Source organism: Peromyscus californicus, unplaced genomic scaffold (genome assembly GCF_007827085.1).
Source record: "Peromyscus californicus insignis strain IS unplaced genomic scaffold, ASM782708v3 Scaffold_11__1_contigs__length_118956290, whole genome shotgun sequence".
Lineage (NCBI taxonomy): Eukaryota > Metazoa > Chordata > Mammalia > Rodentia > Cricetidae > Peromyscus > Peromyscus californicus.
In genome coordinates, this window is record NW_026294402.1 from 89,087,437 (window position 1) to 89,113,751 (window position 26,315).

Here is a 26,315-nt window from a genome sequence, read left to right on the forward strand (position 1 = left end):
GCCAAAAGAATATGGGTCTATGGCACGGTCTCCCTAACAGCTGAGCAAGAGGAACCAGGCTGACCAGCTCCAGAAGGACCTCTGTAGGAGGCATGGGTCAAGAGAGTCATGACCACAGCACTGTGTGTACAGGGGGAGGGGGTATGTGGTATGTGTGTGTGTGTGTGTGTGTGTGTGTGTGTGTGTGTGTGTGTGTGTATGTGTGTGGTGTCTTAGCTCTGACCTCTTGGCTTTCTTCTTTGCATTGGTTCTGTGTTTCTTATTTAATAAGAAGGTTGGATACATCTACATGTATGTGTGTGGTGTATGTGTGTGGTATGTATGTGTGTTGTATATGTGTGAGATGTGTGTGTGGTGTGTATGTGTGAGGTGTGTGTGGTATGTGTATATATATATGATGTTTGCATATGTTTGTGTGTGGTATGTGTGTATATGTGTGGTATGTGCATGTGTGTGCTTATGTGTATTGTGTATGTATGGTGATATTTTATTTGTATTAAAATGTTATTTGTATGTTAATAAATAAAGTTGCCCGGGGGTCAGAGCTATTAGCAAGCCATAGGAAAGCAGGGCAGTGGTGGCGTACGCTTGTGATTCCAGCACTTGGTAGGCAGAGCTGGGTAAGTCTCTGTGTGTTCAGGGATACAGCCATTATTGGATACACATGCCTTTAATCTTAATACCAATCATGGAAAACCTGGAGGCCTATACAGACAGGCCGTGAGGAGCGGTCATGTGGTTGGGTTTACAACCAATGAGAAGGCAGGACAGGAACTCTATATAAAGACTTTAACACAGGGGTAACTCTGATTCAGAGAGGTAGGACCACCGCAGGAGGAAGGGTAAGGTTTTAGCTCTTAGCTCTGACCTCTTGGCTTTCTTCTTTGCATTGGTTCTGTGTTTCTTATTTAATAAGAAGGTTGGATACATCTACATGTATGTGTGTGGTGTATGTGTGTGGTATGTATGTGTGTTGTATATGTGTGAGATGTGTGTGTGGTGTGTATGTGTGAGGTGTGTGTGGTATGTGTATATATATATATATGATGTTTGCATATGTGTGCATATGTATATGTGTGTGCATGCATGTGGACACATATGCTCTAGTATGTTCTGAAGAACAAATCACACAATTCAAATCTCACTATTGAAGGGTGTCATGTACAGTTATAACCTGTCTAGATGTGCTCAGTTTGCTCCATGATGAGGGCCTAAAGTATCTTGCCACCAAAAGGGTCTCCATTTGGAATCATAATGAATTCTGATAGAAAAATAATGTCTTAATTACCTGAAAAAAATTTAGTGGCAGCCAAGGATAGATATGCTACTTGCTGCCAGATAAAAAAGGCACCCCACCTTTTCAAACAAACATTTTGTTGTGCCTAGGGGGGAGTTCTGGATCAAAGCTAACCCTGTTCTATTTCTGTTTCAAAGGTGCTTCTGTCTTGGGCTAACCTGTTGGGCCACTTTTCTTTTTAAATTATTTTTGCTGGTTCACTGCTAAATAAACACAGGGAAAAAACAAAAAAGAACAAAGAAAATGTGAAGATTCAAGTTAAACTAAGTTAGATGAAGACACCCAGTGAAGGTTATCTCCTGAAAGAGCCCACCTACTGGGCCACCTTCAGATAACCTTTTCTTTAAGCATAGACTTGCAAAACAGTTCACAGGGTGTGGGCATCAAGGTGGAGCATACAGCACAGGTGCTTTGCTGCAGATTGGCAAGGGACCTGACACCAATAGTACCATTTACTACGTGACTTTGGCTGCATTGCTTAACCTGTCTCAACTTCCCCTTGTAATGTGTAAACAATACTATTTCTGCTAAGGGTTTATTGCCAGAATTAGCTAGTAATGTATTCAAAATAATGATCATAATTCTGGCTTGCAAAAGTCTCTCAATAAATGGCAGCTATTAAAACTAAAATGTAGAATCCTCGGAGTCCAAGAGGGTTTCATTGTCGAAACATTTTGCTGAAATAGACTATATAAGCTTTCCAAGTTCAGTATTTAAGTATCATTAAGGTAGTACTGTGCAGGGTGATCTCTCAGTTTACTAACAAACTATTATTTTTGTGTGTCACACTGGATTGTTCTATTATGGTTTGAAAAGCCAGGAATCTTTACCCCTCTCATTATTTTTGCTATCAGTTAACATTCTTTTTTTTTTTCTGAAATTCAGAATTTTAAGAGTTGAATGTTTTCGGTGGGAGTATCCAGACCCAGAAGTCCCCTTCCTCTCTAGCACCACAAACCCGACAAATCAGGAATGGGATGGTCAGGAAGCCATCAGGCCAAGCATGACTTGGATGCTACCCAGTTCTGTGAGATGCCATTGCACTGGAGTCCCAGTGCCCGCGCTATTACAGGATAACCCACGTTTTCTGTGGGTGAAGTTATTCATAAAATAGTCAGGGTGCTAGAATCTCCATTTATACACAATAGACTCTTCCTAATAATGTGCATTAGCACTGATTGACAAAAACAGGAACTTGTTATTTCTCAGCATGTGATTTTAAGGTCCCCCCTTTAGCCACCCTCACCGTCACACACAGGCTCTAAAAGGCAGCACAGTCGTGCATGTTTCTTTCTTTTAATTTAAGTGGCATTCTCCTTTTCTGGGCCACCTGGCCTGTTTCCATTTGGGTGCTTCCTAACAATGGCCCTGGGACATTTTTTTTTTTTTAAAACGGAATTTTCTAAGAAGGTAGTAATAGGTTTGAATAAAAGTCTAATGAATACACTTAATCCAGAGGAGATAGTGAGGTCTAATTAGTGAATTCTACCCTTTCACCCAAAGAATTTGCAATTTATGTATAACCTTCGTCCCATCTGAAAAGCATAGCACAACACTAGCTCGCTAGCTCATAGCACCACTGTTAAAGGGGTCACATGGTTATATGAAAAACACCCACTCAGTAAATTCAGAGAGAGAGGTGGGGTGGGGAAGACAAGAGACCACAGAAGGAGAAGCAGCTACCGAAAATCAGTCCTTTTACCTGCTGGCCTCCAGTGAGAGCAGCCTATCTCTGGCACTTCTGTGGGTTCCTCTTGAACCACAAACAGTCTGTGTCCTCTTAGGCCCTCCATGAGAAGTTCTTTAGTTTGAAGCTGTCTCGAAGGCACCTGCATGCCACATGTTTCTGATCACCAAAGTATCATTTCAAAATTCAGTCTTCAAGGGACAATTTTCCCAGCTTCTTGTGTGCATAAATGTGCACGTGTGTTATTTCTTGTGATATATGATGACTCTCTCTCTCTCTCTCTCTCTCTCTCTCTCTCTCTCTCTCTCTCTCTCTGTTTGTGTGTGTGTGTGTGTGTGTGTGTGTGTGTGTGTGTGTGTGTGTGTGTGTGACCAGGGGCGGGGGAATATATAATGACAGTGGATCTTGTAGCTGAAAACCAAGACTTTTGAACTGCTGCATCTCATATATTCTGGTTGACCCCAGGAGCACCAAGTCCTGGTTGTGGTAGCCATGTGACGTTTTATGTACTGACATAATTAACATTAATATCAATAAAGCCATGACTGAAAAGTCAGATTGATCAGCTCAGATGTATATACCACCCTAAAAACCTCACTCTTCAACTCACAGATGGATGGATGTCAGGATCCTCCATTAGTTTTTCGCTAGTCAATCTTAGTCTCCGCTATGGAGTCTGGAGCTCAAAGTGGCCACATGGGCCCCCTGTTGAGCTGGAGGTGTGTGAAAGGCCATGGCTAAGGCACAGAGTTGTTCCCATTACCACGATCTTCTTCTTTCACTCTTGTTTTACCAATAGCTCTGCTTCTCACCTCTTCCCCCTTTGCTCTGCCGTCAGTATTGTGTACTAGCGTCTGTCGTTTTTAGGGCATGTGGACCATATGGGCAATGTGAAGAAAACTGAGGAGGGTCCTTCTAGATGAAAAGCATGTGTACATTGACACAGTTCAGTTCACATCATGTCTGGGCTCCCAGAATCATTGATTTCTGGACCCCAAGCAGGTTGTTCACATGGTTTAGTGGCTTGGTTCTAACTTGAACTTTGCTCTGATTGCTCTCCATCCCAACCATCACCAAGTGTTCCAATTACCTGTTCTCACAGGCTATAAGCTGTTACAGACTTCCATACAAAACCAACCCTTAGGCTCCCAACTTTCTGGGACCAAGCAATAGCTCAATGGCTTAACAAGGGAAGTACTGGCCTTTGTGTTGAGTCTCTGACTGGAATTTTTTTTTTTTGTAAGATTCTCTATTGCATGGTATTGGAGAGAGATCTGTTAGTGAATATGTGTTATTATAAGCTGTGTTGCTGAAATTTAAATAGAATTTACCAGAAATGTCTCAGTCTTCTGTAGAGTATGTACTTTCTAGCAATTTCTGGATGTACAACTTAAGAACATTAGGTAGAAGAGAACCTTTGTTTGGTAAGCTTTGTTGATCTCAAGGCTCCATGCTTTATATAAAATTCAAATGTGTGGGTCCTGGCAAAAGGCTTTAGTTTAAGATGGTAACAGGTGCTTCTATCCCAAACATAACTTGAACTGGAGTGAAATTCTCTGTTGTTCTAAAAAGATGGATATAGAGATTTACTTAAATTAAACTGTGATTTGGGACCCAGATACACACTTAATTGCTAATAAATGGGAAAACTGTGTCAGGAGAGATGGTCTGAATGAATCAGTTGATCAGGGCAAATATTTTCCAGGCGTTGCCTTCTCCATCAGCTGTCTCAGGCAGCTGTTTACAATCAGAGAGGGAGGAATGGAAAGCCCTCAGATTAGGAAGGCAGCTCATTGTCTGTGAAACGTCCTTTGACCCAGCCAGAGGAAAGCAACATTTCATTCAGCCACTCGCCAGCCATGCCCACAGCACACAGCACTTGTGGGACACTCGGGCACCAATCCAAATGTGGGCGCCTGTGTCTAATTCTTCTTATCTCCATGTAGCATATGATGCGTTGTGAATTGGCAGGCTCCATGAAAGCAAACGCCAGTGGGTTCATGCCTCCTTCCCTTGATCATTGCTATCCACAATTCCACAGAATGTCATTAGACACTGTTCACAAACATTTTCTTCCAGCTGTAACAGTAGGATTTCTGTGATATGTCTGTGTATTTTGGGGTCCCCTTCCCTGTCAGACCAGCTAGAAATTCAGCTCTGTTTGATTTGCAGGACAACTGGGGGTCTTTACTTCTCAGTTATTGTTAAAAAATGTACATGCATCCAATTTGTTTGATACTATCCCGGTAGCTCTATAGGCCTCATTGAGAAAAAGAGAAATTCAGTATTTGATCTAACTGTGTGTATTACTTATTCCATCCTAAAAGATTCTAAGAAAGTTCTGACACTTAATGGCAAATCCTAACTGTCCCCATGTTTTAGAAATGGTCCTTAACTTTTACTGATTTCTTTCAGGGGAGAAATGATAAAAGAGACAGTAGTCATCTGGTAATATTGATATAAACATTAACAATTATAAAGCTAACCTCTATAGGAAGCATTCTATGTTCCAGGTTTTAAGTATTACATATGTATACATACAACTAATCCCAACCCTGAAGGAAGTACAACTTACACATAATTTTGTCACTATTTTTTAATGAAAACTCAGAGAACAAGATAAGTTATTGCTATCAAGAGACAATAGTCACTACATGTCACAAACAGGGTGAGCGACAGATGTAGTGGAAGGCCAGAGTTAGTGTTGGCAGGAATGTCAAGAGATATGGATACACATCTTTACTACAAAGGAAAGATCTCTATTAAGAAATCCTAACCATTCGTTGTCAGATTCAAATGGATATTTTTACTATTATGATTTGTTTCCTCCCTTGCATTTAGGACTAGGAGTCCTAAAAATCTTCAACTTCTGAGAATGGTCTTTGTCTCTATTGTATGAAGTTGTTTCTGCTGAGTCGTTTATTTGCTTACTCTCACGTGGTGGATCCAAATGTTTCCCTTCTTAGCCTGCAATACTGGCTTCCCTCACAGAGACCTGAGTTAAGAAGCTGGTGTTCCATGGCTTCAAGTAAAGTTGGGCAAAGGATTTCACCTCTTTGAATCTGTCTGTGTGTAAAATGAGAATACTTTCTTCGTTAGATTGTTGAGAGGATTGAATAAGATGAAGTGGGTAAAGCCACTTAATCTCATTAAGCCATAGCTTCCTCACCCACAAAATGAAATAATAATGCACCTGCTTCAGGGGGTTATGGTGAGGGTTATATGAAATAATGCTTACAAAATGTTTAACAAGGCAAATTCTAGACAGGAGTAAGAGGTATTTTGAGTCCTCTATTAACCTGAAATGAAAGAGAATCTGACTCCATTCTCTAGTTTCAAACTTGGGGATTAATATTTGTCTTACTTGTACCTGTTTAAGATTACATTTTCATTCTAGACTTCCCTTGTAAGTTGCTATGGACCCACTTTTCAGTAACTTTTCTATTTGACTCCAAGTTTCACATATCACAGGATGGTTGGAACTAAGATTTTATTAATGAGGATTAGTGATACAGAAAAGTTGGGAAAGGGGAAGAAATTCCCAATAGGACACAGGAATCCTGTCTCCTCTACTCCCCCCAAACTCCATGTCTCACTCAGGCTCATGAGACTCAAATTCCTATTTCTGCTTTTTTTTTTAAAGAAGAAAATGGAAATTCTAAGAGTGTTTGCAAGCTGCTTTCATCTCTAAGGCTATCTAAAATTCACTTTCAATATTAGGTATGAGAGAAATTTTCTCAAAGCCGACAGACTAATTTAATTCTGACAAGACTTTTCAGGCTAAATTGCAAAGTAATTTAGGATCTCCTTTCAAAGAAAATGCACATATAATTCACACACACACACACAAACACACACACACACACCTTCCTTTTTAACCACTTTTAAACTCAAGGGCTCTTTGTGGTCACCTTGAGGTTGGGATTTAATGGACCAGAGCCACTTAGGAAACTGTCAAGGGCATGATTCTCTGCTGAACTTCCTACCTGCTCTCGATACTGTTCCCACTCGCTGCATCCTTTGAGAGACCAATTGCCCCTTCCTGGCTGTGCCAGCCTTTCCAGCAGTTGTGTGCCCTGCCTCCTTCCCTGGCAGATGTGGAGAAAGATGGAAACTAAGTCAGTGACCCTTCAGTGAGCAGTCTCCTGGCACCATGTTATCAACTCCCAAGTGCATGAGTTTCCTTCATAGCGCCCTGGCTAGGAATTCTTTTCATTCTATGCTTAAGCATCTCCATCTTCAGAGACATCAAGGCTCTTTTGTAGAACCCATCCCATTTTCATTCAGCTCTAAGAATCAGGACGTTTTGAAAGGGAATGTAATCTAAAATATCTTCCCATGGTATTTTACTGTGGGACTTTATCCTCCCCACTAGAAACATGAGGCCAATCATTTCTCCTCAGAGCCTCCAATCCTACCTCCGCATGGTCACCTTTCAAATGCTTGCTGCAGCTGCTCCTCTGAAATCCATCTATCTTTTAGCCTCCTGTGCTTTCCTTGGTCTTCCACCTCACTACCCCTGTCTTTCCTGTGATCTTGTTCAAGCCTTAGCCTCCAGCTGCTGAGGAGAGATGGGGCTGCTTCAGTCTTTGGCTGTACTGCGATGTCAACTTGCCAGCTGTCTGACTTCCTCTGTTGTTACTTGGAATATTCTGTACACCTTTCCTCTGCCTCCAAGCTCTTCAGTGGCTGCCCCTAGTGGAAAATCCTAGCACTGGCTTGAAAGGCTCCCCAAGAGTCAGCTCCATCCTCACTCTAGCCCTGCCTCTCACCCTTCACACATTCCTCCAGCCATACTGGCTCCTTGTGGCTCCTCTAACCCTCCATGGACGCTCTGCTTCAGAGCCCAGGAAGTTCTTTCCGGCTCACTTCCCTCACAGTCCTCTTCAGGCAGCCTTTCCACCCAGCACACACATGCCCTCTGTCAACTCCTCCCTTCCACTCAGGCCACCCCAGCGTCTGTTTAGCCGCTGCCATGTCGTCGTGTATTTGTTTGCTTAGCTGTGCTGACGTTGTCTCCACTGCAATGTAAGAACAGCCATGTTTTATCCCTGTTGTACCCCCAGTGCTCGGAACGATGTCTGCACACAGCAGGGGCAATGGAGATTGGTGGGGGGAATGAACCAATTTGGCTTGAGAGTGCATTACTCACAGTATGGCCATGACACAACCACCTCTACGTCCCACAGAATTATCCTTGTCTTTTTCTCTCGTGGCTGACATTAGAATGACAAGATATTTGTCAAGGGCCTGGAAAAATCACTTTCTAGCTATGAATTTGGGCTCTTAGCAAGCAATCATTAAATGATACTTCAGAAGCCGAAAGAGTTAATTAATGAGCCTCCCCTGGCACAGCCCTCTGCAGGGCCCTTTGGCCCTTGAGAAGGTGAAACCCTACTCTTCTAGCTCATACTCAGTGAACTTCTGGCCAAGACCCCTTATTATTAAGACAGCTCTTCTAACCTCCCAGGGTGCCTGGAATGCCCCCAATTCCTGAAGCCATTATGTTTTACAGCAGGTTCTCTTGACAGAACTTCATCAGCCCTTGGCAGAACACAAGCCCAAATAATGGGCAGGCAGACGCCAGAATGAATTCCAATGTGTACACACAATTCTTGGCCCCATAAAAATCAATTCCTTATTCATAATTAAGCAAGTTCCCTGGGAAAGGGCACGTTGGTATAGTTATTAAAAGATAAATAATAGATAAGGATCCACTTGTTTCTTGTTCTGTTCATCTTTCTTTTCTTAGTACAGAGAGCTTTAAACGCAAACTAACACTGTAATTAATTCTTTTCTCCTGCCTGGTCCTTGCCTGTGACTTACAAGCCCTACAAAATGGAATGGCGTCTAAGAAAGTTCATTGCCGTTCTGTGCTGTATTGCTCTTTTAAAATGTGTCCCAAAGAGCAGAATGGCAACCCAACCCTAGATGGGGAGAAAATAAACTGTAAGCACCTGACGTTAAGTATCACAAGTCACCAGAGTGCTTATCTCATGAGCCTTTTCTGTTTTTTCAGATTGGGTTAGGGACTTGGTTGCAAATGCAAAAAGGCTGCAATGGGAGCTCCATAGTAGAGAGGCCCACACCTGCCGACTACTGAATTCAAGGAAGCAGCCAGTGCTATGAGCTGGAAGGATGGAGATGTCCTCAGAGAGTTGTAGTATTAAGATGCAATGATACCGCCCATCCTTGTAGGAATGCTTCCTCTCCCCTCAGCAAAGTAGGAGGAGCTCCCTGAATCACTAGACAGCTGGAGTTGCCAGTTCATCCGGTAAGGGAGAGAGCTAAGTCCCCCTCCAAGCAGTGTCAAAGAAGGGAATTCTTGGTTATGGATGCTCAGAGTGCAGGGCATAAACACATAGAGACTGCTGCCCTTTCTAGCAGGAGCCAGCTGGAGAAGGATCTATAGGCCCCCTTGTTTGGTGTGTTTGGGGAGCAAGTGAGACCAGCTAACCAGCACCGTTTCTTGACCTAGGGGACTTGTCAAGGGAACTCTCTGAGGTCAGGAGAAGAGGTAAAGCCACTGAGGCCAAGCAGCCACTAATTCAAGCCATGACGATCAACAGGAATATGTATAGCTTGCAAAGAAAATGAAGGTTGAGTTGGCACCTGAGAAGGAGTTCACAACAGCATATCACCTGAGGTCTCTGGGAGAATGATTCAACGGGAAGCCAAGTGAGACTAGAGCATGTCTCACCAAGAACAAGAGCCAGGCACACCCTCCAGCACCCAGTGCCACAAGGTACCAGCAGGAGGACTTCACTGCTGCTCATCCCTTCAAGGAACCACCTGGAACTCTCTGGACCTTTCTGTGTAGAAAAGAGGAATTCTGCTTTGAAGGTTGAAAGTTTAAAGCTGGACTTAACTAAGTTTTAATCAAGAAAAGTAATTGAATAATGGAGTTTGACCAAGACATCATCAATGGAACTACTTACCAATGGAACTACTTATCAATAGGACTATTCACCCAGCACAAAGGGGGATTCTATATAACACAACTAGAGAAGTTTTAAGAGGAAAAAAGCCAGTTCATATTTATGTCATAACTAATCAAGAGCTCTTGTCAATGAACTGGCACCAATAGTTTTAATTTCTTTGTTAGCCATTAAAGATTTGACAGAGAAAATAGAAGGTTATTTTAAATATTTTTAGCTGTAGTAATCATTTTCACATATTTTTTAATGATTAAAGTCATAGAAATTCTAAAGGGGAGACAGTATGTTCACTTAACACTTTTTATAAGCTTTCTAGTGACCTTGATTTAAAGTTAGCAAAGAAGTGAGGGTAGGTTGAAAGGTACAGAAGAAACTTGTTCCTGAGAGTCACCTAAATTGCAGGAGGACCATGCAGGGTACGGCATAGCTGCACAGCTGCCTGGAACCTGAGGCCATTGCATGGCTGGGTCATTTCCATAAGTAACTGTGTAGCAAAGTATTTTAAGGGGCTGCAGTTGAAGAATATCAAGAGTGAAGGGTCTTGGAAGCTGAGATGCTTGACTTAGTTATAACAATTTGGAAAATGGTGGCTCGATAGGATGCAGAATGGAAAGATGATCAAAGTCATGGGTGGGACCGATGAGATCATACTTTCCTTACTATATGTACTCTCTCTGTCAGTCATGTTTCCCACAGCATCTCTCCTTCCTTTATCTACTTTTAGCTCACCCTCCTCGCTGCCTCCTTTTGCACCATGAACTCACTATATGCCACAGAATCCCCCATACTAAATACTTTGCATGCACCAACAGTTCCTGTCCCTCAGAGGTCTAGACCATTAGATAGTCAGGAAAGTCTTGTTCCATATAGATGAAAGTTTTCACGGGACATCTACCTTGAAATCCTTCCTTCAGAACTAAACCAAGGTCTAAGAGAGAAAAGGAAAGAGGCGCAGACAGAAATAGAAAGAAAGAAATTTATCGTTTGAAGAAGGAAGATTTCCTAAGAAATTACTATCTAGTTCCTTCCAGGCACCAGATGCCATTTTAAGAGCTTTAAAATGCCAATGCATTTAATTGTCATAGCAACCCTATGTGGTGGGTACTATTATAATGTTATAGAAATGGGAATACAAATAGTTTAAGTAATGTGATCAAGGTCACACAGCCAATGAGACAGAGCCAAGATCTATTTCAAATTCAGATACTCAATGCTCCCCATGCTGCCAAGCCTTTTCATTTCAGGACCATTGTATTATAGGCATAAAAAAATCAGTTATTGAGAAATAGTAGACAGAATATTAGTGGTGCCTGTGAATCTTAAACGGTACACTGAAAAAATAAAGACCCTTATTAATGTTGTTTCTTCAAGTTACAATACTTCATTTATTTCAAATTTCTTAGGTAGAAGGGCCTGTGCACATTTATTTCCCACTTTCTGCTGAGCAGTCAGTTCTTGAACTGGATAAATCGATAACCTAGACTTATTTCCAACTTATGAGATGAATATTTAAACACTACTGGGTATTTTTGGTCATAATATTTTCAAAGCTATTGGTTCCATCTACCTCCAAACTCTAGTGACTCTACTAGCCACCAGCACCAGTTTGTGCTATACACATACCTCTTCTGTGTTCTCAAGGACAGCCACTGAACAGGTTAACGGAGAGCTTCCTTCCTTTCCCCTTCTCTTGTCCTTCTGATATTTTTACCCTTTAATGGTTCAGCCATCACAGTTGGTACAGGGGTCAAGTCACAAGAGCTGAAGTTGCTCTTCATATTTCTTCATGAACTTCATATTTCTCTCTTAGGCTTAAGTTAAATAACTCTGTATGTGCTACCTAAATCTTGGGCCATTTCCAGCTTCTAAACCTAGCTGCTGCACCCAGTACAGAGGCTTATTGTCATGACTGGAAACCAGAGCCCAAAAAGATGTCTTTCCAGGAGCAAGATCTAGAGGACCAATTCTCTGAAACCTTGGCAGTGTAAAGAAGGTGCCTCCCTGGGGACAGCTAGCTTTTGCAAAGTCTTTCTCTTTCCTGTGTATTCCTCTTCCCTGCTGCCTCATTCTTCCCCAGAAGTCAGGTGGCATTGCTGATGAGTTTCATCTTAAACAGTTTTGTGGCCTTATTATCCCTGGGGAGACCACTGCCCAGCCTGCCAGGACGTGTTCCTTGATGATGCAGTTGATCAAGAACTCTGTGATGAACATGACACTCTTTGAAATATACTGCTATGGTGCCTTGTTCTTCTAAATCCACTTCTATGACTAGCTCCTTTCTAACAACCTCAATCTTAGAGTGACAGGAGGCCAACCATACCCCTCCTGTCCATTCTTGAAACTAAAGCTTGCTTCAAATTATAGAGCTCTGCTATCTGCCAGTGTGAGACTTGTGGGAGTCCTTAGCAGGATGACGATGATGATAACGGGGCCCAACAACTTTCATTGGGCTTTTGTTTGAGTGCACATTATATATAAGCGTTTATCGAATAACCCTGGAACTGACAGTATCTACATAGGAGCTTTACATGTGCATCGTACACTCACAGTTATGGAGGGATACTGTCACCTCTATCGACCAGGTGATGAAACTGAGTCTGAGTATGATGACTTGCCCCAGGTCCTCCAAGAGGTGCCAAAGCTGTGACATGAGGAATAAGGTACAAGAGTGATTCTCAGAGTTGGGTTGAGAACTCCAACAGATGCATCTACTCAATGCCTAATAGAACTCTTACAGGGGATAGTTCCTTTTAAGAGTTGACTAATTTTTTCAAGACTGTCTTTCATTCTCTCTCTCTCTCTCTCTCTCTCTCTCTCTCTCTCTCTCTCTCTCCTTCCTTCCTTCCTTTTTCCTTCCCTCTCTTCTTCCTTCCCTCCCTCTCTTCTTTCTTTCTTTCTTTCTTTCTTTCTTTCTTTCTTTTTTCTTTCTTTCTTTCTTCATGCTTGAGATCATGCCATCATCTTTAGCATAGCATAGACTTCCACATGCCAAGCACCAGGCTGTGTGCTCATAGGCATACAAAGAGGAACAAGACTCAAGTGAGGCTGAGCAAAGTTTGGCGTGTAGGTGAGGAAGCCAGCTTTGAACACCGGTTTCCTTAAGGAAGCCCAAGTATTGCTGCCGGTACCCACGGCAGCACCCGCTCACTTCCATCTAAGCAAAGGCTCTGTCTGGTACCCCAGAAACTACTGTCTTAAAGTGAATGTAACAAATGCCACTCAACTATTTTCATGTGCGTTCTTGTTTTCTCCCAAGGATTACTTTTATTCTTGTTGTTTGTTTGTTTTGTTTTTAATAAATAAGAAACAAAATGTTCACATCATGAACTGACTAGCTATGTGATTCTGAGTTCTCTTTTCTTCAGCTACTTTATTGTAGTAAGTAGGAAGGGAGCAGTGGAGGAGGACCCACAATTGATCCTGTTTATCTCACACAAATAAAAGACTAAGAAAATTATAGTGTAGGCATAAGATAGTGAATGTTCTATAAGTGAGCATCCTTAACATGGATCTACAGGCTCTAAGGAATGCCATGTCACCCAACTCTCCCTCTCCACAGGGGTTCCTGTACATACTCCTGCGTTCCAGTCATAACCACACAGCAGCTATGCCTTGATGGTGCCCTGAACTCACCTTCCTCACTGCCTCTCTGAATACTCCCTTCGCTTCCTGGAATAGTCTCTCTCCATCACTGTCTGTTGACTTGATATCAAATACCATCCCCTTTATTATGAAATAGTGTTTCCTCTTCTGTGCTGTTAAATGTTTTATAGCTCCCACAACATCCCATTCGGCACTGTGCTTGTCATCCGTGTCTTAGGATTTTCCGCTTAGAGATGTCTTCCATGTATCAGCTGATATTTATTGAACTTAATTTTGTTTCCATTCTGTGTGCTCTCCACCTGTCTTCAGCACTCCATATGTAGTGTGTCACCCAGCATGTAGCATGTACCCGGTGATTATATTCTAGAGGACTTATGAGCAACAAATTCAATGGACTACCTCCCTGGACCAAGGGTTATTATGCCTTTCTCCTCTAGTAAGGCAAACATCACAGAGAAGCATGTGGAGTTGGGCAGACGAAGGCTCTATCATATTTGGTGGACAGAAATAGGACAACACGTCCCAAAGAGCATACTTTAAAATCAGTAGGGCCAGCAGGATGAGTTGAGGTCATATACTGGGAACTTTATGTTAATGTACACTTTCTCCCATATATTATAAAATATATTTAACATATCAAACTTAAAATTTTATACATATTCTTTAATGAAAGCTTTTACACCTGAATAAAAGTGAAATTGGTTTGAGGAAAAGCAGTTCATAAATAATGTATAAGGTGTCACCGGCTATCACTGCGAATACCAAGAGCACCCAGAAATAACATTTCCAAGGAGATGGAGATGGGGTGAAGAGGTGCCAGCTCAAAGGGCCAGATCCACAGGTCTACAGCCTCCAGAACTTTAGAGTTATTTACAAAGCTCCATTACTGTGAATTAATTGATTAAAAATACTTTTATTTGAAAGAAAGGGAAGGATTCTCCCTTTCACATCTCTTCCCAGAAATAGAGAGTTGTGCTGATGACTGTCGAGGTAAACCCTGGCTTCCCCAGCTCCGGCTTGGCAGTGACAAAGACTCAAAGGTGTGTTTGGGCCCCTGCTTTCCTGAAAGCCGGGCACTCCACAGGAGGAGGAGCACCTCAGAGGTGGTCCTCTCACATACCCTCCAGGGCTCCCCTCACCACCATCATCCTCCTTCTCCAATTAAGAGATCAGAGTCGAAGGGTTTGACCTGCTTTGGGGGTTTAAAGGCATCCATAGAAACCCAAAGAACGTTTAAAAGTCCCACTTTCCCTTACATATCTTCCTGGTGGAAGGCTGGCATCCACTCCTCCTTCCTTCTCCTAACTGGTGTCTACAGGCAGAGAGCCAGCAGGCTCTAACCAGCCTGATGAAAAGACTCTTACCTTCTGTAGAACCCTGTCTAATCTCAGTCAGCATGTCTGGTGTGCCTCTTTCCTCTCCACACAGCTATGAAGTTCTTTTCAGGATTCACTGTCAAATTCTTAATTTTTTTCCCTGACTAATTTTAAAGACTCCATGTTAAAATTCAAACTATAAAAAAATTCTAAAGTCTAACTTTGTTTGTCTCCCTAAACCCTTCAGGTTTAATACATCAGCTCACTTTAATGAGACACTACAAGGAGTTCATCGTCCCTAATATAGGACACACCTTGTCCTTCTCATTAGCACTCTGGGATTTGAAGCCTCCATTTAAAAAAATCAAATAGAGCATCCTCAGAAATATCTAAGTGATGGTTCACGCCTACCATCCCATTTGAGAGGCTGATAGGGGAGGATTTCTATGAGCTGGAGCCAGACCAGGCTATAGAGTAAGACTGTCTCAAAACAAACAAAAAATTAACTAACCAGACTGCCTGTTGGTGGGTTGCATTTCTCTGGGGAGATCTGTCTATTGGCAAGATAACTAGATGTGAAAAATGGCCTTGGGTGGCTGCTGCTATTCATTTCTGTGGGAGAGTGGGGGCTTTGCCTGTCTGGAGAGTTAATACTGCGGGGTTCTGTGCACCATCGGGGTTCTTTTTCCACAGGGTTACACTGGGGAGAAAAAATGCTTTGTGACTTACGACAAGACCATGGCAGGATATTTTGTGCATGCTGTGATTTGTATGGCCCATTTGTGCACGGGCCATAAAAGCGCACTTTTTATCAGGAACATGTGTGAATATATAAGAGCAGTGAAGACATATGGCCACTAAATAATTCACAGTTATCTATCTTCTCAGCAGATTCCATATACACCTACCATGCTTTCATGCCTAGTTTGCTCGGAAACAATATTCTCTATGACTCTCCCAATATAAAAATATTTACTGAATGGCTGTAGTATGGGGATACCACGGGACTGGCCTGGAAGACAAGGGGCACTTGCTGCTTCCTCGACCTCTTCCCCCTTTCTTTCCTCATCCTCTCACCAGCACCCAGTCTCACTGGAAAGTGTGCCCCTCCCGGAAGGTAGGGTGTGCAGTTCTGACCATCACTGACTAAACTACCTTCTTCTCTTTTCAGCTCTATATCCATCTACAGTCCCAAGGAGAACCCCAACGCATTTGACACTGCCGCCTTCTTCCAGTCGGTGGGGAATTTCCTCGGGATCTTCGCAGGCTCCTTTGCAATGGGCTCCGCATATGCGGTCGTCACAGCGCTGATATCCTTTGTCCTCATGTGGGAGCTGGGGACGGTTCGGAGCAGCCAGCATGCAGGAACTGTTTCTGAGGCTGAATCACCTCCTCAGCAGTGAGTGGCGAGATCAGTTTGAATTTGATGCAGCGCTGCTGAACCCACCCCAGTTCTGGGTGATACCGTGAGGCATTGAATCAGTACCAGCAATAGAGCGGGCAGGTTCTTTCTCTGTCTACGGTCAAGTCTACGGCTGTTGCCGGTGCCTTCTCTTAGACAGCCTTAGACAAACTGGCACCTAAGGGAAGTTGTGGGCATAAGATACCAGGACTGACAATATGAAGGTAAAGAGGAAGAACTGGAGATCCAAGGTCCAAAATAGAATAGCATCAACTGCAGTTGATAAAGTCAGATGCTCTGCTGTCATTCACCAGCTGATAGGGTACGCCAGGGCAATGACCAATGAAATATTTTCACAATTGTATTGTGGGAGAAAATGAAGAAATCATAGTTGCTATGTATGGCTTTCTTTTGTGTCTTAATCATTAGGTAGAGCTATGGCAGAGGTCACATGCTGCCTGGACTAGAGTAGTCATAAAGATGATGGGAACACCAACTGAAAGTGTAGCATGTGCCAAGACCTTCCCAGGCACCTCTTCATTTGAATCCACCCTATAGGACATGTCATTAATGTCTTCTCTTTACACAGAAGATTAAGGAGGTAAGGGACCTCCCATACTAACTCTGGGTCCCCACAACAGTGATAATGAGCATGGTGATAATAATACCAGTTAGAATTTATTGGGAACTTTGACACCCCACCACTATCTTAAGCATTTTTTTTTTTTATCTCAGACACTTTGTACAGGGATCCTGTAAGGTAAATCCTGTTATTATTCTAATTGTGCAGCTGAATAATCTCAGACAATTAAAGCTAAATAATTTGGCTGTGGCCATAGAGCTAGGGTGCAAGGGGGCTGAGATTCAAAACCAGGCTTTTCACCCTCATAGCACAGATGAGGTGAGAAAGTTGAAATCAGAACTCCCTTCAGGCTGGTGTGAGCAGAATGTGTGGACACGGAAGTGAGCAGGCCGGTGAGGAAAGGGAACTGTCCTGGAGGCCAGAAATCTGCCAGAGGTCAGGTCACATCTGGAAGAAAGAGCATAGAGACAGTTGAGCCAGGGGGCAATGGAAAGCACTCCATTACAGTCAATTGTGTAATTGTGTGGCACTTGGTGGCTTTCACAGGCTCTACTGACAGGCTGTAGAGGAGGCAGGTGCACACAGCAGTCTGTCTGCTCCTACCCTGGACACCGTGTCCACACTAAGGTAGGCTCCTCAGGACAGGCCTCAGGCTCTAGACTTGGACTTCCACTCAGAACTAATGACTTCCTGGAGAAGGTTAAAGGAAAGGATGTTCTTTAGCCTACTTAGATATACTACTCTGATAACCTAACAAGTGGAAGCCTTCCCTTTGAAACAAACCAGGAAGGGTTAGGAGAGCGAACCTGATGAGAAGCAAAGCCTTCCTCCTGAGTAACAAAGGGGGATGTTGGGAAGGACCTAAGGTAAGCCTGTGTCTTATTGCACATGATCCAGATCTTTTGAGATATGTTCTCAGGAAGGATGTTTTACCAAAAGAAGTTAACCTAAACCACCAACAGAAAATTTCACATAGCCCTCACTGCATGCCAGTGCTGTTCTGAGTACATCATTCTGTACGGAGGCTTGTGGCAATGCTCAGGTAAGGCCGTCATCCCACTTTCCCTCGGAGAACCAGAGGCACTAAGGGGCTTAGATATGTGACTAAGTGGAGAGTGACTTTCAAATCCTGCCATTCTGACTCTTGGCATTCTAGCTTCCTGAAATTTAACAAATCACTTTTCACACACTTACCACATTTCACTCTCCAAACTTGGGGGGGGGGGATGTATTATTCATGTTGCTGAGTCACATAGGACAGAGGTGAGGGTCAGTAATGCACTGCTCAGAAGTCACACACCCAGTGGCTAGACACGCCAAGGACTGAACACAAATATTCCATCCTAGAGGTCAAAGGTCATGCTTTTCCATCCATCCCATGCACTATCCATCTTTTAACATAGAATAGGTTTCCTATTTTCTTCTAAAAGCACTAGATTGCAAGTCAATCGCATCTCATTCTTTTCCAGGGCACTTTGTGCCTAGCAAACATGTTAGCAATGTCACACTTTCCCATCATCAGAGATTCCTAACCATCTCCCCATAACCCATTCTTTGCCCAGCTTGGGTCACCATCCTTTATTTGCCTTCTAATTTATAGTTTATAGATTATTGCCCGAGCATCACCTTCGGCAGAATGAACCATTGTTTGCCAAAGGTGTTTGACTTAAACATAACACTAATCCTCCTCCGTATATTAATACCAAGAGCGCTTGAGCAGTTCCTCTCTCACTGGGAATAACTGTATCTGTTGCCCTGTTTCCACCCCTAGGGGAGGGGGTCCTACAGAGGAGCCTGCTCCAGCTACATCCTAGGGACCAGCACCACTGCCTCCTCTAAGGGACTCCTCTAACTCCAAGGCACTCTCCTTTGCTTGGCCTTCTTCTTTCTGGCCCTGTTTCTGGGGTGACACTCCAAGGGACAAACCACACTCAGGAGAGTTTCATACCCACAGCCTGATGGGTTTACTCTTAGTAGATACTTTTTAAAAATAATCTGAACACTGGTTTGAATTTTTATGGGTGTGTTGAGCCTACAACGCAGCATGGAATCCATGCTCCTCTTCTTCGGACCGACGAGCTACACCTACTCAGATATGAACAATCGGCCTTTTACTCTGCAACTGTCGTCACCAAATCCATTCCTCTTAGCCAACACGCAGATTTAGTTATAAAAGCGGTTGTTGTTTTCCTTAACACATCTTGTCACCTGACCAAATTTACCAAGCTCCGTGAGTTCCCGATGCTGGAAACAGGCCTGTTTTTCCTCCTTTCTTGGAGTGCCTTCCTGTCTGCAGAGGCTGCCGGCTTAACAGGTCAGTACTTCATGCTGCAGTGTGAGCAAGACCTGTGAATGTGGCTTCTTGTATGTGTGGCCCAGCAGGAGAGGAAATGAAGTCTCTCTTAAATAGTGAATCAAATGGATTCTATCAAAATCAGCCTCTGTAGAACTCCCTGGGGAGAAATAATAAAAAAAATAATTCATCCACTTTGTGCAAAATAGTTTAACAGAATGATTTCAAAATGCTCTTTTTCTCCTTTTTGGACAGGAGGGGATGTTGAAAGGACTGGCTTATAGTTATGATGGATGACTTTACAAAGGAAAGGCTGCATGCACTGTGAAGGGATACACCCAACCAGCCTTGCTGGGGAGAATGGAGGAGCAGCAGGCTCCAGTGTGGGCAGCCTCTCCAGGGTGTGCACATATAAATACATCAGTGTGCATCATTTTTGCACAGCTGCCTGGCCAAGTCAGAAAGCCAGAAGCCAGTGGGTGGTTCTACTGTCTAATGTCCCATATGGCAGAAAGTCTACAGAGTCCTCTGAGGTCAGGCAGTTGATCCAGGGAAAGCTGTCTTTAAGGTCCCATGGACTTTGGATCCTTTGCTATGGATTCCTCAACCAAATGCCTGTTCCATCACTGCATGGGCTGCACTAGGGTGCCTGTACAATTGGGTGATTGCCATGTGCAAGGCTCACCAAGGCTCTTCAGTCTGACTTCCTGCTGCTCTCAAATTTCAGTCTTGGGTTGTAGCTAAAGTTTTCCTGCCTGGCCCACAGTCAGGACAAATCTCTCTCACCTGCCAGTCCCACAGCCACTCAGACCCAACCAAGTAAACACAGAGACTTATATTGGTTACAAACTGTATGGCTGTGGCAGGTTTCTTGCTAACTGTTCTTACAGCTTAAATTAATCCATTTCTATAAATCTATACCTTGCCACATGGCTGGTGGCTTACCGGCATCTTCTCTTCACATGCTGTTTGTGATCGTGGCGACTGGCAGTGTCTCTCTGACTTAGCCTTCCACTTCCCAGCTTTATTCTCCTCCTTGTCCTGCCTATACTTCCTGCCTAGCCACTGGCCAGTAAGTGATTTATTTATTGACCAATCAGCAACACACTTGACATACAGACCATCCCACAGCTCTGGGCCCATTTCTACCCACCACATTTTAACTGACAAGCAAGTGTTGAGAATCTCTACTATACCATTACCCATAGTTAGACCCATGTTCTTGGGGTATTTTCATTCTAATGATAAATAACCTAAATAACAATTAAAATCAATACCCATTGAGGATGTTCCACAAACCAGTTTACTACCTGTCCCAGATGATCTCATTAATATACAGAAAGACTCAAAAATAAGAGGTGCCCCAGTTCACTGTGTGGTGAGTGGTGATGCTGAGATTTAAAGCTATGGCAAATGAACCTCCCCTGTGGGAGACTAGGATGGCCTCCAAGAGAGAGTGGTCATTGGGTCCCAGGAACCTACTTTGTCTCTTGGGCTAGTCATTTCTGTCCTGTTACTGCCATGCACATCATTTTAGCGTGATGACCAAGTGAAAAGCTGGCCTGAAGCATGGCAAAGCCTTGTGTGCCCTACATTCCTACAGGGTTCTAGCCAGAAAAATGCCCTGAAAGTTCTCATGATGCTCTAATCAAGACAGCACCACCAGATTCCACCTTCCTGGGCACTTTATCTAAATCATTGTAATGCAAAGACTGTTATGTTGACATGTAGTCGTGTTACTGAGGAGTTTGCTGAGGGGCTGTGCATCTGGGGGCTAGGGTGGATAATGTTTTTTTTAATGAAACAATACAGGCAACCCCTTATGTCACAGTTATTCAAAAATATTGTTTCCCTTTTCTCCATATTCTGCGCCCTGTCCTGTACCTAAATTGTGAAATTACCTACATAATGCTAACAGTTAAGAATCAATACTTGACCTTCTAGAAAGGCTAGGAAGTATCTTGTAATAAAGCCATGCAAGTGCACACATCACACACACACACACACACACACACACACACACACACACACACACACACACACACCTAAAACTGGTTTATTTCTATGAATGAAGGTTTCCTACTTCTGGATTCCTTTCAACTAGATCTTGTTCTAGAAACTATATGTAAGGTTACAGTCTACAGGAAACTTTACACTGCTGCTCTTCTTACCTTGCTCTTTTACCTTTTCAACCTGGTTCCCTTAGTGGATACTTGAAGACTAAGGAGTGAGCCTCACAAGATGGGCAGTTGCAGCTATGGGCCTTGGTAGTAGGAAAACCCCACTGTCTCTGGCTGAACCCAGCAGCAGGCTCTCCCGAGCAGTACTCCAGATTTAGGCAAGATGCCTAAGAGGCATTTGATTCAAACCAAGCTAGGTACGAGCATTTTCTATTGCCAAAGACCAAGCCTGGGCAGTCCAAATCACTTATGTGTTTATTTGTTATTTAATCCTTGCCTGTTTCCAAATTGGATTTGTGACAACTCATAACACCAGTCATGCATATCATGGGACCTCTTAGTTGAGGATAAAAACATTCATGTTCTGGGATAGAGTTTTTTCTTCAAAATTAGGCAGCTGTGTGTTTGCTATAGTTTGGCAATAAGCATGGCTCTGAGCTCTCTGGGAGCCAAAGTCAAAAGAGAACATGTTGATTAGTCCAGGACTGAAACAGCCTTATCAGAAGAAGTCACACTTATTTATATAAGTGAGCAAAAATTTTTAAGGGGGATTTCTACTAAAATTTTAGGAGATTTCATCATTTGGGGAGTTTGAGCACCTGAATGGAAATGTCTTTAATAATTTTTTGGAGAAGTTGGAGACTTGTTCTTCTTATGGTCATTTCTCATATTCACCTCTGAAGAAATCTGAAGGTCTGATATCCAATGTAATTCTCTAATCTCATCTCAGTGTGATACCATCCTAGACCACAGGTAAATTAGTGTGGTGCAAAGATAAAACCTAGAGACCTTTTAAAAATGCTTAACAAATGAATACACAGCAATGAATGCAGTAAAGTATAAAATGGAATGAGCTAAGGAACGCTTGACCAGCAATCATGGGGGATTGCTTGTCTGGCACACTAACAGTGCAGCATGCAGGATCTGGACATGGGATCCATGTGCCACCATTTCCCAGAAAGACTTCCTGAGCCCAGGCATTGCCAAATGGGTCAGTAGGTAGATTTTTCTGTCCCTCCTGCCAGCTCTCAAATCACAACACAGAGACTTATTATTAATTATGAAATCTTGGCCAATAGCTTAGGCTTTTACTAACTAGCTCTTACAACTTAAATTAACCCATTTTTATCAATCTACTTTTTGTCTCATGGCTTTTACCTTTACTCTGTACTGCCCATGCTGCTTCTTCTCTACCTGGCTGGTGACGGCCTTTCTTCTTCCCGGCATTCTTTCTGCCCTGAAAATCCTGCCTAGTTATTGGTCAGTTAGCTTTTTATTAAACCAATCACAGTGGCATATCTTCACACAATGTTAAGGGATATTCTACAACATGGGTCCTTGAGGACATCACCCTGAAAGCAGGCCTGTGGGCCTTCCATGTCTGGTTCACCTCTTTTGTAGGTTCTATGAGTTAGTTTTTCATTTATGACTTGGTCTTGAAAACAGAATTTCTGCCAGTTTGACTATAGCATATCTGTTTTTAAATATATACCTTCTTTTTTTTTTTACTTACTTCTATGGTAAGACATATTTACTATATGAAATTTTAGAAAAATATACATTCACAGAAAGAAACAAATTAGAAATAGCTTGTATCATTAGTTCCTATTTATAACTATTATTAATATTATAGTGTCCATTTAATAAAATGTATGCATATCCATTTACATTCACATATAACAAATTGAATATTCCTAAATATATTCAGGCATTTAGATATTTCTTCTAAATTTAATTTAGAGAAGTAATAAGAAACTTGCTTTCCTTACTCAACAAATGCTTTTTCTGACATTCAATACTATGGCACATAAAGTTAACTTCTACTAAGCCTTTTGATTATTTACAGCTTTTAGTATTAATATTTTTTAGGTAATAATTCTTATAGCTAGATATTTTAGTAGGGTTTCTATTTCTGTAAAGAGACACCATGACCATGGCAACTCTTTTTTTTTTTTTTTTGGTTTTTCGAGACAGGGTTTCTCTGTGTAGCTTTGCGCCTGTCCTGGAACTCACTTGGTAGCCCAGGCTGGTCTCCAACTCACAGAGATCCGCCTGGCTCCGCCTCCCGAGTGCTGGAATTAAAGGCGTGCGCCACCACCGCCCGGCGTTTTTTGTTTGTTTGTTTGTTTGTTTTGTTTTTTGTTTTTTGTTTTTTTGTTTTTTTGGCAACTCTTATAAAGGAAAACATTTAATGGGGTGGCTTACAGTTTTAGAGGTTCAGTCCATTATCATCATGGTGGGACGTGGTGGCATGCAGGCAGATGTGGTGCTGGAGAAGGAGCTGAAAGTCCTATATATCTTGCAGGCAACAGGAAATGGTCTGGGGGGTCATAGTGAGGGGAGCTTGAGCAAAAGGGATCTCAAAGCCTGCCCCCAAGTAGCACACTTCCTTCAACAAGCCACACCTCCTAATAGTGCCACTCCTTATGAACTTATGGGGCCAATTACATTCAAACTACCACACTAGGTATATGAATTTTATTCATAGAACTGCCTAAAAACAAAATTTCTGAGCTAGTACTTTAAGTTTATGGAGAGCTGTTTTAATTATCTTCTGTAAAAGTCATACATAACCCCTGTGCTTCTGCCAAGATGGGAGTCCACTCCCATCAACCTGTTAAACACACTGAACTGGTCATTGAGTTCCATTTCCCTCTGTACTCCCCTCTTACTGAACAAAAGCATTCTGATGGCAGGCTGTTTATCAGCATCTCTCCTTTGCTGAACCACCTCTTAGGCTCTCTGTCTTTTCTTCTCACTCAAATCCTCATCTTGCCACATTTTGTTTTCATTGTTCTTTATCAAGAAAATTAAGCTGTCATTTGTCATATGTTCTATGAACATTCTCTAATTTGTACTTGCCCTTTCATTTTAGTGTGTGTGCACGTGTGTGTGTGTGTGTGTGTGTGTGTGTGTGTGTGTGTGTGTGTGTGTGTTCCCATATATGTATGTGGTGTTCATGAATTGGCATAGGTTCTTTCTTTGGTCATTCTCTACCCTCTATATTGAGGCAGGGTCCTTGCTGTAGCTATAACTCACTGATGTATCTAACTCACTGATGTATCTAGGTAGCTAGCCAGTGTCCTCAGGGATCCCCTGCTCTACATCCCAAGTGATGGGGTTACAAGTGAGTCATCACACCCAGTTTCATTTACAGGAGTACTGGGATCTGAACTCTCTTCCTCCCTCTTGCTCAACAAGTCCTTTAGCCATGGAATCTTCTCTCTGCACCCCTGTTTCCTTTTAAGTATGTTACATTGTGTTTGCTTGTATCAGGTAATGTGGTTAGTGTAGACATTTTCAAGTTTTATGTAAGTTTATCCCCATTCTACAATGCCCAATATTTCTTAATGATAATATATGCTTTATTGTAGTAGTTCTTTGCTTTTACTTGTGGGATAGAATAGGGATTTGATTTCCTTCCCAGATAGTAAGCCACCCATAGATTTAAGTCTATCTGTGCAAACGTGTATCATGTGTATGTTCTGGACGTTCTGTTGTTCACTTAGCATTGGATCTTCACTCTTTAAATTGTTTCAGCTTCATGGTTTATCTTAATAGCCAATAGATCAGGGCTGGAGGGATGGCTTAGCAGTTAGGAGCACTGCCTACTCTTCCAGAGGACCTAGGTTTGATCCCCAGCACCTACATAGTGGCTAACAACCATCTGTAACTCCAACTCAAGGGGATCCAATACTCTCTCCTAGTTTCCATAGGAACTGCAAGCATGTGAAGCAGACAAACACACATGAAGGCAAAATACCCATACACATAAAAATAAATAAATCTAAAAAAAATTTAATGTATCTATACATCTATATATATGTATACAGGTATATAGATATTGCTGATCAATATCCTACATTTCATCTTATTTTTAAAGGCCTCTGTGCTATTTATAGTGCTCATATATTTATAATTCTAAATGAATTGAAAATAATGTTGTGTTTCAAACAGAAAATAATTTGAGAATTATGTCTCTATTTATTTAAGTCATTTTATGGCCCTCAGTAAATTTTTATGGTTATCTTCATATTAGACTTACAAATTACTTTTTAAGTATCTTTTTAGCTATTTTATAGTGTAGGGTTCTACAGTGACTTGCTTGTCCATGTGTATCTAGAGCTCACTGTCTTACTTCATTTACACTTCGCAGTTCTGAAATTATGAAGTACTAACCTAATGTGTAGGCTTGAAGGACAGATGTTACAATAGACTATCAGGTCCACAGCAAGACTGAAGCATCCCAAGGCACTCAGTCTGGTGTGTGTGTGTGTGTGTGTGTGTGTGTGTGTGTGTGTGTGTGTGTGTACATGTACATGTGTGGGCCAGAGATCTACATCGGCTCTTCAATCATCAGTCCTCTAATGTTTTAAGATAGGATCTCTCACTGACCCTGGAGCTTACCTATTTGGCTACACTAGCTGGCCAACAAGCCCCAAGGACCCTCCTGTCTCTGCCTCCATCCTAATACTAGGATAACAGGCACCTGCTGCTGCCCTCAGTTTTCTGTTTGTTTTGATTTTTATTTTGTTTTGTTTTATGGGTTCTGGAGTACTGAAATCACCTCCTCATGCTTGCACAGTAAGCATATTGTATACTGTACTTCCCAAGCCTCAGTTCTTGTCTTTTGAGTCTTGGAATAAGTGAGCACAGTTCGTCAGAGAATCAAATTCCCCAAGTCTGCATCACAGACTCCATGATAGAGTAGTAAGTGCTCCTGTACCTGACGGTATTGCTATAGTTCCTTTCTGGCCACTGGTCAGGCTGTCCCAAAGCAGATCCACAGACCAAGTAAATGATCATCATGAATTTCATTCATCTATAACCTGACTTCCATACCTCCTCAGCTAAAAATTAGACATGTAGACAGGAAAATAGCCTAGTCTAGAGGAATATAGTAGACATATACTGGTGCATCTGTCTACCACCCATTCTTACTTCCACTGATAGTAATATCCCAGTGTTAATTAAGGAATCACTCTCCTATTCCACTGGATAATAGTATTTTAAGCA

The 26,315-nt window shown here is 42.3% G+C and overlaps 1 protein-coding gene across 1 annotated transcript in view; it reads left to right on the forward strand.

The window, feature by feature from the left end:
- Slc9a9 (solute carrier family 9 member A9) overlaps nucleotides 1-26,315 on the forward strand; it is a 550,545-nt gene that overhangs the window by 235,613 nt on the left and 288,617 nt on the right. The window contains exons 7-8 of the mRNA XM_052716929.1: nucleotides 16,013-16,151; nucleotides 19,035-19,140. Of these exons, the coding sequence (XP_052572889.1) occupies nucleotides 16,013-16,151; nucleotides 19,035-19,140 (245 nt within the window). The remainder of the gene's footprint in view (nucleotides 1-16,012; nucleotides 16,152-19,034; nucleotides 19,141-26,315) is intronic.